This window comes from Ptychodera flava, chromosome 16, assembly GCF_041260155.1.
Source record: "Ptychodera flava strain L36383 chromosome 16, AS_Pfla_20210202, whole genome shotgun sequence".
NCBI lineage: Eukaryota > Metazoa > Hemichordata > Enteropneusta > Ptychoderidae > Ptychodera > Ptychodera flava.
This window is the reverse complement of record NC_091943.1, coordinates 34,271,506-34,283,688: the sequence shown is the minus strand read 5'-3', so window position 1 is coordinate 34,283,688 and position 12,183 is coordinate 34,271,506. Positions and strand designations below refer to the sequence as shown.

At 36.6% G+C, this 12,183-nt stretch overlaps 1 protein-coding gene across 2 annotated transcripts; it reads right to left on the bottom strand.

Moving 5' to 3' along the window:
- Positions 1 to 422: 422 nt before the first annotated feature.
- LOC139114665 (uncharacterized) lies at positions 423 to 11,264 on the bottom strand. 2 transcript variants are annotated; one of them, XM_070676519.1, is made up of 12 exons: positions 10,710 to 11,264; positions 9,750 to 9,897; positions 8,579 to 8,715; positions 8,054 to 8,189; positions 7,640 to 7,735; positions 6,967 to 7,097; positions 6,215 to 6,312; positions 5,243 to 5,399; positions 4,774 to 4,872; positions 3,781 to 3,939; positions 3,276 to 3,371; positions 423 to 2,585 (listed from the first exon to the last, which is right to left on the bottom strand). In XM_070676519.1, exons 1-12 carry the CDS (start codon positions 11,247 to 11,249, stop codon positions 2,505 to 2,507), a joined length of 1,878 nt encoding a protein of 625 aa, XP_070532620.1. In that variant the 5' UTR covers positions 11,250 to 11,264; the 3' UTR covers positions 423 to 2,504. The 2 variants fall into 2 exon arrangements, with proteins under 2 accessions (XP_070532620.1, XP_070532621.1); XM_070676520.1 differs by lacking the exon at positions 3,781 to 3,939.
- Positions 11,265 to 12,183: the final 919 nt, after the last annotated feature.

Below are 12,183 nucleotides of genomic sequence, written 5' to 3'. Positions count from 1 at the left end.
GTTGCACCAAAATTTCGTTGGGAAAAATTACAGGACGCAAAGGGTTTTAAATTGTTTGCTTTCTGTTACTTCCAACCCTGATTTTTGGATCCTTAGTGAGGTACTGTATTTGCACTCCCCACAACTAAGTGTAAATACTATGGAAACATGGAATACACCCACTATCAGCCAATGTCAAGTCTCGGTCATAGAACAATCTAGGAACATTCACGCCATTGTCAGTCATTTCTGTGTGTGAAATTCTTCTTTGGAATAAACACAATAATTTTGTTTTGAATTAGTGAATTCCTAAAACAAGTATCTCCCTAACTTAGAAATAAGACAGTGAGAGGTTTACCAGGATGTGTGTCATGCTAAGTTCAATAATTGATTCATTTCTAAAAGTGAATATCTGTAGTAACTAAGTGACAGCAATCGTAAACTTTGAGCTAGTTTATATAACTTTATTTCCATAAATTGCTCATACATAAAAGAAGTAAAGTAAAATAAAAAGATAAAACGTGTCATGCAATTGTGTTTTCAGACACCTTTTACTTCATTGCATACGTGTGTTGATTTGTCTGTTCGCCTTTCCACTGTTATCTAAATTTGATGGATGGAAAATAAGTTGTTGAATTCAGTGGTTTTGTTGTCACAAAATATTGCACAATTGTAGAGAAGTTAACGAAAAGTACACAAACTAGATGTGAGCCTTGGCTACAAGAAAAAACTTGTTGACGTCACTCAAGTGCCTTTGAAGATCAGTTTCACAAAATCTGCATAACATTCATTTTACAACAAGTACACACGAAATGTGACCAAATTCACAAATTATTTACTATACCAGTGCATGTCATTTCATCAAGCATCATTGATAACGAGTTTTACTGGATTTGTAACAAATTAACAGCTACAAAAGTGTGACTAACATCTCACACAAAATCCTTTTGATATTTTTCAAAGCATCTTGAAGTAGAGAAAAATCTTTGTAAATGACCCAAGGTCTGGATAGTCTTGTAGGCAAGCCATATTTACTGTGAAGTGCTCCATTAGAGAAGTAGCTGGCGTGTAAGACCAGTAGGCTTTCAATGTCATGACCATATGGCGCCCTCTTGAAAAATATACCCCACAGTTCTTTCATGTAGGATTCAACTTCTTTCAAAATTCCTATGTGAAAATCTACTTGTGTTCAAGTAATTGAGATACTTCCGTCAATGACAATGTCAAGTAAAAAAAAAACATGACTTCAATTGCTGAATTAAATCAATAAGTTAACAAAAACAAGTTTAGGCCTTTCATAACAATGTGACATGATCTATTCCTATTTTGGAAACTGGAGTTAACATTACAAAAACAAATTGCTTGTCAATATGAAAACATAAGCTGTCTACTCTTGCTGTACACAAAGACGATGTCGGAAATTTAACTGATTCGCTGATTATATCTTGTGAAAATACACATCTGGGAAAGAATCATTTCGTAACTTTTTTCATTGATTTGCACTGATGACTTGCATGACGGGAAATGATGATCATCACTATCATCGATTTAATTTCATGTATCCTTCCTTACTTCCTTCCTTCCTTCCACATAAATATAACAATAAACTTACACAGAGATATGATATTGTTCTGTTGCAAACTTTGAGTTTACTATATATTGATGAATACTGACTCTCATCACATTGAAATATTCATCATCTGTTACAATACCTCTCGGTCCAAGAAGTCTGATTTGTTTCATCCTGGATATTTGTATGGTTTCTAAATTGCCAAGACAATTTTGTCAAAAAATTATTTACACTATCTTTCTCACTCGAACAATGATTTGTAATTTATCTCAATGATAGATTTACATATTCAAAATGGCCATAATTTTTACACTGGTATACATACTGCCTGTTTAACAAATCTTTGGACTGTTCAAATGGTATTGAATCTCCCGTGCTATGCAAAAAGTCATCCTCGCATAAGTAATCCAAATTTTGGACTAATAATGTTAGGTATACTAGTCCCAGTCCAAACATACTGTTCTTTACAGGGAGTTGCTTTGCCATCTTAGCAGAACATTCAAAGAATGCAGCGATTGTTTTTTATCTGTGGCTGGTGTAGCAGTGATATCGATGCGTATATATACACCGGGTTGAGCAAATACAAAGTATCAAGGTTCGATCCGAACAGTAATAATTTTGATTGGAGCATGCATGGAATGGGCCATTTCACTATAATTCAAACTACTGCAGTAATAATATAGATATAATAACAAGAAATACTATCAAGGTAGCCTGCAGCAAAACATGATTTATCTTGATGCTCGATAGGATACATGTATATTGAATGGTTTTGTCCATCCATGCCTAACTTGAATGTTTTTGACCATGCACTACCGACATCAGTTAGTATGGCAAATTCAATATTTGCACTTTTGTACTTGTAAATGTCAAGGATTTGAATTTGTATCACCAGAAAGAGACGTAAGTGAAGTCATATTGGAAAAAATCCCCACCATGCTTTACGTCCAATGTACTAGCTTTTACCTTCTTTCAACGGTGGCTTGTATTTCGTTATGTAGTATTTCAGATAAGCTCTCGCACCTATAGCACCTTGCTACAATGAAAAAAAAAATAAATTTAGAAAATCAAAGCTGCTGGAAAAAGTCGACTTTAAGGTGTTAGAGAAATTGATTGTTTGCCAGCTTAACCCTGTCACCACCATGGTTTGGCCCAAACCCATTGTTATCAACTGTTAGTGTTGGCCTATTTAATGGAAATAGGAGTGAACAAGTTAAGCATTTACAATGCTAATTTTGTTACAGGTAATACTTTATCAAAACTTATCTGCAGATTTGGGAAAGTCGTTTTAGCAAGGCTTGTGTTTTTTAGGAGTGAAACGATTATTTCTTATCATATACCTAGATTCACGTGCCCGTGTAGAGCCACGGTCACTCCGTGGTACAGCTTGGGGAAAGCGCCCACGAACTAAACCTCGGTCCGATATATAAAACCCGTAACAGGACAGTAAAGATTAATGAGGTCTTATAATGAGTGAACTGGTTTGCCTAGAGAAGAAAATCATCGTCTACGTGTACAAATGAACGCAATTCTTGATGTCAAAAGATCTGAATCACGAAAAAAGGCAGCTACTGTTTGGTTGGAATACGAAACTTTTCATTCTTTGACAATTTTCCGTGCGAAAGTAATGTTATCAAGACCATTTTTCAATTAAAGGTATAAGCTTATCTCTTTGGAATGATTGTGACATGTTGGTTGGAATAGTGGAAATGATTGGGTTGCCTACCTCAAAAACAAATTCTTTGTCAGCTTGTTCCATATCAAAATCATTAGTCTCAACATAATCTGTGTCAATTCCGATTGTTCTGTCCACATCTTCTTCCTGTTAAATTAAAAAAAGACAGTAATAGTCTAATGTTTAAACAGTGCAGACATTGATCATAATCCGAAATCAATATTCAAACTTCAAGTACCTGTCTCAATGAATGAAGCATTTTGCAAAGATGGCTACTATAAGGAACCTGCCATGAAGCAATAATATGGTTTCGTTTCTAGGTTAGCTAGGAGACGACGGTTTACTTGGTAGAATGGAAGATATAAAATCTCAAATCAAAGCTGAATATTAATCTTGCTGTATGCTGTAAGGCGCAGTCATCGACTGCAAAAAATGATAGCTTTTGATTAGACATTAACTGAAGATATGCATACACGGACGGCAACCAGCCACAAATCATTCCATATATAACGATGGTTGGTTACTGTAGAAACTTTGAATGATATCTCGTACTTACATCAAAGAATACTCTCTTGACATTAACCAGGAGTGAATCTTGAACAGTTTCTAGATACTGTCTTAGACCGCTGACCTCCCTTCTTCCATAACCCAGAAATTCAGAGTTTAAATCAAGGCCTCTCTTTCCAGCAAATAATACCAACTCAGAGAAGTTGATCTGGAAAAGATTCCATCGTAATCAAAGGAATGCACAATGTATGCATCCGGAATAACTGGGAATCAATGACCATCTGAACTTTGACCTATGTTCCCATACTATTCAGTTTAGCCTTCAGGATCAGTCAGATTTTGGCCTCTACTTCATTCATTCCTCTCTGAAGAGAAGTGCATCCAGATTTAAGTATTCTAAAGTACTGGTATAATATTCACATTTATGAAAATTTACAATTTCTTCATAGTTTGATGGGATAATGGGGACTGCCTTGATCTTCTAATATAAGTTAATCAATCAAACTATCATTTGTGAAAGTATGTTTTATATAAAGGAGCACCATTACTTGTCCAAATTATATTACATTTTAACCATTGGGAGTGATGATTCATTGGCATAGAGGTATACAAATTATATTTTACCTTTAATTATCACTATTAATAAATAACTTGCATTATTCCGAGAGGAATGGTAAAGTTGTAAGATCTCTCTGCCTTTCGTGCATCTTTACCGTGTTTGAATACAGTTTGTGTACTCTGTGTGAACATAATCGCTCTCTTGTTTACACAAACATTCAACTTGAAATTGTACGAACAGCCATTTTCAAACAAGTTACTCGGGCATTCCACCGATAAGCTTTTGTAATCTTATTTTACAAGTTTAAATCACCGTCCCTCCACAGCGGGTAGAGGGACGTTGTTTAAATGTTGTACACAGCCAAGCGGCGCGAGTTGATATCTGAGATGCATAAATTAAGACAAGGAAACCAGGATTGCTACTATGCGTTAATTGTCAGTTGTCATTGGATGTATGCTGGTAACTGTGTGTTACGATATTTACCTGTCCGTCATCACTGACATCTAGCAAATCAAATATTCCATCGATGCAATTCACATCACCAAACAGAGCAGCAAAATGATGTTCTGTGAACACTGAAGTCTGAGAATGAAACAATAGAATGTCTCCAATCAGTGTGTGAGTCGCATGAAAATTTTACTGAATATTGTACGATTAGTAACTCTATGATATTGACATTTGATCAACTGAAATATCTTAAAAAATAAGTCACGCATGTGTTGCAGAAAAAGAATGACAATTTAACTTCACTCAGGTCAGTTCATGTAAATTTGTAGCTTCCCTTGAAGTTGGCTTCTCCAACATCCATTTCACTCTTTAATGTGATGGATTTTATCGAGTTGTAGAGACTTTGAGTTGAATCCTAGTGGTCGTGACAGTACTTTATGGGACTTTGTCATTTAACAAAATCAAGATGCAATTACTTTGTCGATTTCAGTGTTAGGTAATTTACCTCTTTCAATGCAGTCCGGAGTTCGTCTTTGCTTATCATAACATTTTGATTCAAATCACTGATATTCAATACTTGTAAGAACTTGGACATGGCTTCCACCAGTAACGCATGTCTTGTCGCCGATTCTTCTTTCATTTTCTTCATTTTTGTTTTCCGCCTGTAATAATCAAAAGTTGAGAAGTCTTGAAATGTTATCCACATTTTCCTGCAGGTCAAAGTGCAGCTATATTGGGAATGTCTTAAATCAAATTATTGTTATTGATAATTGCTGTATTTGTACTTGGAGTTTTCGACTTGCTGATTTGAATAAACACCGATAAAGGCACACTTCACCAGAAGTACATAGGCGTAATGTGTCTGAAGAGTGTAAGCCTCGGCTAACAAACTCTTGTAATTTCCTGGTATATTGATGACACTTTTACAAATAAATGACTCTGAATTTTATTCAATATTCGTGACAAATATTCTCACAAAAGCGAAATTAGCGCTTTAACTGAGGTTCAAATTACAAATCAGGGGCGTCCAGCCAGCTGCTTGTTTTCAAAAATTCAAATTTGGAGGAAAAGTAATAGCTTTACGTAAGCGAAAATTTGAAAATTTTCCATTCCACCCTCTGGTTTTGACATCTCCCTTCCAGGAAATATCCCCTCTTCCTCTCTCCCATTACAAACATCTCCACTACCTTACCCCACGGCAAATACCCACAGCCATTCCTGGGTCACATGCTTTTCTCCTGCTCGTGGTCATCCCCCTACCCCCCCCCCCCCCAAAATTACGCTCCCCCATATTGTCTGCTAAGCAAGAGCACAAAATTTCCAAGCCGGCCCGCTAATGATGGAAAACCGTCTTCCCGCTCAGAAATCACTTACAAACAACTATATGCACATAAAACACTTTGTTGGCTGCCCCTACAAATACTAAGTATGATTAGTATGTCGTTTTGGAAAATATCTTTGGTTAGCGAAAACCTACCTTGCAAGTTTTGTGTCGGGTCTTTGTGAAACACACGTGGACATTCCTTCTCTTTGACACAATTGTGATTTCATCACCTCAGATTCATCTCCAGAAAACTGCAGATAACAAATCGTTCATCTTTTTTGAGTCTGTTGCAAAGGTAGGTAACCGACTCAATCATTTCAAACAAATGAACATGCAGATCAAATTGGAAAGGTTTAATATAACATTCATGCACCGTAAATTTTGACGGCTTATTTAAGAAGAGGGAAGGAAGTGAGAATATACCATAGCAATATATTGCATAGTTTAGCGGTCTGCTTTAAAGGGACACTAACAAAACTCTAATTTTTGAGGACGTTTTCATTATTTTTTGTTTTGTATGTCAGTTGCAAGTTCTTGTTCTATTTCATAAAGCTATTTAGCGTGTCAATGTAGCGTCCATATGTGTAAAATAAGCCTTTGTTTTTCACACTTGAACTCTAGTCCGGACCAGAATTCATTCATCAAGAAATAACGATGCAGTCTGTACATTTATAGGCTGAGTTGACAAGGTGAATACTGTACATCAGTTAAATATTTTTGTCTGTTACTTCCTATGTAATCCTATCGTAAAATTACGAACCCAACATTCATTGAGAATTAGATTAGGATCCCAAGTTTGCACCTGTAAGTCTTATCACTCCACCAAAATGCCATGTAGCAAAATACCGGGAAAAACATTGCACCGCAATTTCAATCATTCTTTACTCGATATTTACGATTCTTACCAATAAAAGTCCAATGGTATTTTTGTTGAACTCTCCGAATCTTTCCTTCTTGTCCCACAACCTTCCTATGTCATCAAGGTTCTGTAGCTTCTTAAGGTAATTGTCTTCTGGTTTCATCGATAGCCACCAGCCTATTTGTGAGAAAAGAGTTCCATCAAGACTGAACATGATGTTGTGATACAAGTTCCAAATTGGAAAAAAAAAGTTTTCAAAATTGTTGATATTTGGAATTTGTAGGAAAATGTAACAGGCTGTCAACAAGTGCAAATTATGATAGTTCTCTGCGAAAACGCATAACAAAGTTTCTTTTCTGGAGACATATTAAGGCTATCGACGACATCAAATGAGTAATTTGTAATAGTGCAGCATTGAGCTATACGGCACCTAACACTTTTGAAATATTAGAAAAAAAGGAAGATCCAAATATCCCAAATTTATAGTTCCAATCGTGTTTACATAACATTTTGAAGTAAAACATATCTTATATAACTGGCATATGTTTGCATATCCAAATTTGACATAAAGGCGGACAAAGCACAAGAGCGCAAACAAAAGACGAAGTAAGAAATATCTATGGACTTCCTGTCAAAAATCAATGAAGTTATGTCAGGTGTTTCGAAATATTTGCTCCGTTAATACGACACGACTGAAGGTAAGTAGATGTCAAACCTACCATCAAAACAATGTATTGGATAGTTGCAAAGGAGGCCGCCATCAACATATATGTCTTCTTCACTTCCGTTTTTGTGTCGAACACACTGAAACAGTCCTGTAAAGCAAAAGAAAAAATTTCCATGCCTTGTTAATGATATTTGTAATGGATGGGCACTAAAATGTTGAACAAATGTTAGGTCTAAAAATTAATAACATTAATATTCTTTCTCAACTCTTTTATGTTTTAGGAGACAAGCAGTAATTCGTATGCTCCATAATTTGTCAAACTTTGTCCAACGGTTTCTGATAAGATAATGAAAAGACAATTAATTGCAAAGAGCAAAGTAAAATTTACATAATATGATTTAGTCCAATCACAAAGTCCAACACTAAAAGCTACATTTCGGTGGTTATGATAAATAAGCTTACTCACCAGGTATAGATATCGACATTCTAAGAGCAACTCGAATTTGCATATTAGGAGTTGTTTTCACATGGCAGTATTCTGTATCCATTCGGTTCAAATTGGTCACAACAACGCACAGTTCATTACCAAACTTCTCATATAACTGGAAGAGAAATTAACATGTGATTTGATATATTTACCAACTATTTATCAAAAAAAAAAATTAATCCTCTAGAAATTGTCTTAAAAGATTAAAAAAACGAGGTATGATATTATTCTCACAATTGACCAGTAATTCTTGACAAAACATTCGTGAATATCAAGGTGATCTCTCATGCCCTTACGACTCCTTGACATCATTTTGTACACACAATATTTATTACCTATAAAGCAATGAGTAGTAGTAGCGAAATGTGAAATACGAGAACGCCACAGCTGAACGAATCTTCCATATTCTTTTCGGGTGTCAGACATACTTTGATATATTTCGTTGGATTTGGTTTTTGTTATGCGAAAAAGAGAAACTGCACAAAACGAGAGTTGAGCACGTACCTCCTTGAATGTGACATTTGCATTGCCGGTAGTTTCTTGTAATCTAAGTCCTAACCAGTGAAGTAAATTCCTACCAGGGTTCCAACCATAGTGTCTGACTAGATTTGGCAAGAGACTGCAGTAACCACACTTATGATCTGGTGATGGACGAAAAGGTATAATGTTTTTATAATGATGTAGCCAGATACAATTGAGATACACCATTGTGTTACTTGTGTATATGTAATTCCTCGAGAATAACAGGAATCTCGACTTATTTGAATTCAACAAGACTTGTTTATACAAATTTCAATGATCCATTCCTTCTGAACATCTGTGACGCCAACAACGTCCGAGAATATTACGTATTGTTTGTAGCTAGGCCATTTCAATGCATATATTTGAATTGAACTGGAAGTGTATAATGAAGTCAAACAAATGGGAATTATAGGAAACCAAGAACAATACCAATTGTTTATCATCTGTAACATGAGAAGTATGTTTCCAGGTCAATATATTGACTGTTGATGTCAGCTGATCTTACCAAAATAAAGACGTTCACCAATTTGAAAGCCGCTGAATACTGACTAGATCGAACATTGACTCCAACCATATTACATCCAATGAGTCAATTACAAAAACAGGGAGATAAACTATCTTGTTTGTCACATGTGTTTATCACGCGGAGTCTGTTATTGAACTTGATTTCCATGTTAGTAATGGGTAAAAGACTTTGTGTGTCCACTACAATCGATTGGTATGAACTCCCTCCCCCGCAGTTTCTACAAATGATTGCTCCCCACTGCCTGATTACAACACCTGTTTCTTTTTTTAAGTCAATACATAGTATGTTATGGTTGGCCTCTGTCCAAGAGGAAGTGGTAGAAACCCACATGATGAGTATCGTTAATAATAGAAAGTCATATGTGATTGTACGTGGCCCAACACAGTGCAGTCTTGTTGTGATACGTCAAAATTTTAATTTAGACCTGCATGGCATGTCGTTTGTGAATCATCCTAGATGGAAGAACTAATGCCTCATAATTTTCACACTTCTTGTGCTAACTGCAAAGTTCACTTTCCAGACTGTTGTACATGGCCGACGAAAAGTAAGCTCCTCTGAAGTATTTTTATCCTTGATATCCATCAGATCTCTGAGAATAGTTTTCAAGGGAAATCGATATCATTTTACCTATGATTATCTTCCTTAAGTCTTGACACAGGTATCGTCTGATGTCTTCGACATCGTAACCCACAGCTAACAATGTAGCTGTCAAAGCACCAGCGCTAGCACCAGCAAATCTGTGAAGTTTATCAAGTACGCCCACTTCATCAAGGACCTACAATCAAACAGGAAGATCAATATGGACATGAAAACTGCACCCACCTCACCACCAAAACTGCACCACCGAAACTATAGCGAGTAACCATAAGCTTAATATAGCAAAGTCCTTTCATTCTTTGATATAAACATAGCACTTGCAGATTGCATAAAATGTGGGAATCCCTGACTGATAGTCTAATAGCCGGTCTGAAATTGAGTTCCAGCGAATGAACACGTCGTCTATTTAACCGGTATATTTTGTTTCCTTTTTGACTTGTATGGCATTTTATGAAAACTTCTCTCATTTCAGTGTCGAATAGTCAAAGCCACGATGTCCTTTCTATTTGCCAGTGGGACATACAGGTTACCCTTGGCAATCACATACCTACACATTGTAATTGCACGTACTGGTCATTTACCTTGCCTACAAGCATTGATAACGGTCACCATGCAAAGACAAATGGTAAAACAGTAGATAATTGTCTAGATAATTGAAACACTACATGTTGAGTAATTTCAGGAAACATGAGTACGAACTACTGACTAGAACATCAACTTTGCACTCCCTCATATATACTAACAACAAATTCTCCCGGTCAGTCGTTCAATTCCTTGGTATCTACCGATGGAATTTATGCCGCTTTGTAAAGAAATGGTCTGCAAATGTGTCTATTCCGTTACTTGTGAGGCGTATTTTCACCCTTCATCCATAGCCTGAGTAAATAAATACAAATAACAGTGCAGATAAACGTTACATAATATCGATGGGCTTTTGGAAACTGTGTTTTGGAGACATGATAATATCCATTGTAGTAAATCCTCAGTTACCTTCAGTGCTCCACAATAAGCCAAACCCTTGTTCCCTCCGCCTTCGAAAGCGATATTTTCGAATGGATACTGGTATTTTGCAATGTCAACAGAGCAACATTCTCTCACTGAGACATTTGATAAGCCTGATGCTTCTGCCTTTCCGTCAAGTATCTTTGGAGTTGTGTTCTTTGAGCGTCTCCTTTCCCCTCTCCTCTTTTTCGTCAAAGTTACTTGAGTTCTCTTCTTTCCCTCCGATGTACCGTCAACTTTCTTTTCAGGAAGGTTACTATTTACACGGTCGCTGTTTGAATTACTGTCGCTGGCAGAAGTACATAACGATGGGGAGGTCTTGCTTTGTTTTAGTCCCATGATATTGTTGCTGGCACCCACGATCAGACCGAACTTGGTTTCACTCTGAAGATGAACGTCACAGTGCGCTATTTTTAAGCTTGTGAAGCATGTAACAATAACTGGGTAATTACTTTTGTTGTAAGGTAACAGAGGCCCATCGATCACACATCCACTCTTAATAAAGGACCAAGGGATTAGCATTTCCATTCCGCGAATTCTGTTGCAGGTGTCCGTTTCCTTATATCGTTTGAACTGCCGTTTCTGGACGAATTCTCTCCCTGTAACACATACATTCGTGTCTTTTTGTGTACTTCCCTACAATCGAAGTGATCTTTATCACATTTTCATGTGCACGATCGGTCGTGCGAATTTATTGTGTCATGCCCATGCCAATGCATGTAAGTGTACACCGATGACATATGCACTGAAATCGTAGGGTAACAAGTCAATTTCGATCGAATCCGTAGTCTTCTTCAGCATAGAGTCTAAAGATATTATTACATACAGAGTTCAATCTATTTGCGCACATTCTGTTATTCTTTCCACTCAAACTTATACAGACAAATTTAATATGATTTAACCTCACGCCTTGTTACGAGGAGTGGTTAGTTTTACGCATGCTTGCATCCATGGACTGAGAGGAGTCCCGCGGGCACGTCCTGTTTTCCCTACTGTTATGTTTGGGTTGTGATATTGCTGTAAATGGTATGATGTGTGACTTCGATCAAAGTCACCAGCAAATAAGCTTAAGTTTTCTCACCAAATGACATTTCGAGTTTCTTCTGAGTTATAAGTTAACATTCTAAACGCTCTTCGTCATAGTATCAAAGATGCTACTTGTATTGACTCTTAACAAAACCATATGTCTTCAAAAAATTACATTTCGTAAGTGTGTTTGTATTACCTATTGGAATTGGTTTGCGGGGATTGAAAGATTGTTATAGTAAATTAGAAACACAGCATTGCGACGCCACCTGTCTTGAAATCACAAATGGTGGCAGCTGTCCCACTAATTTTTCTCATTGTAAATATTCTTGAACGCGATTAACTATTTTTGAAAGTCCAACGTAACGGTGACAGAAAGCCGTCTTTCATGATATTTGACTCAATCGCCTAACTGTCTCCGTACAGTGAATTATCC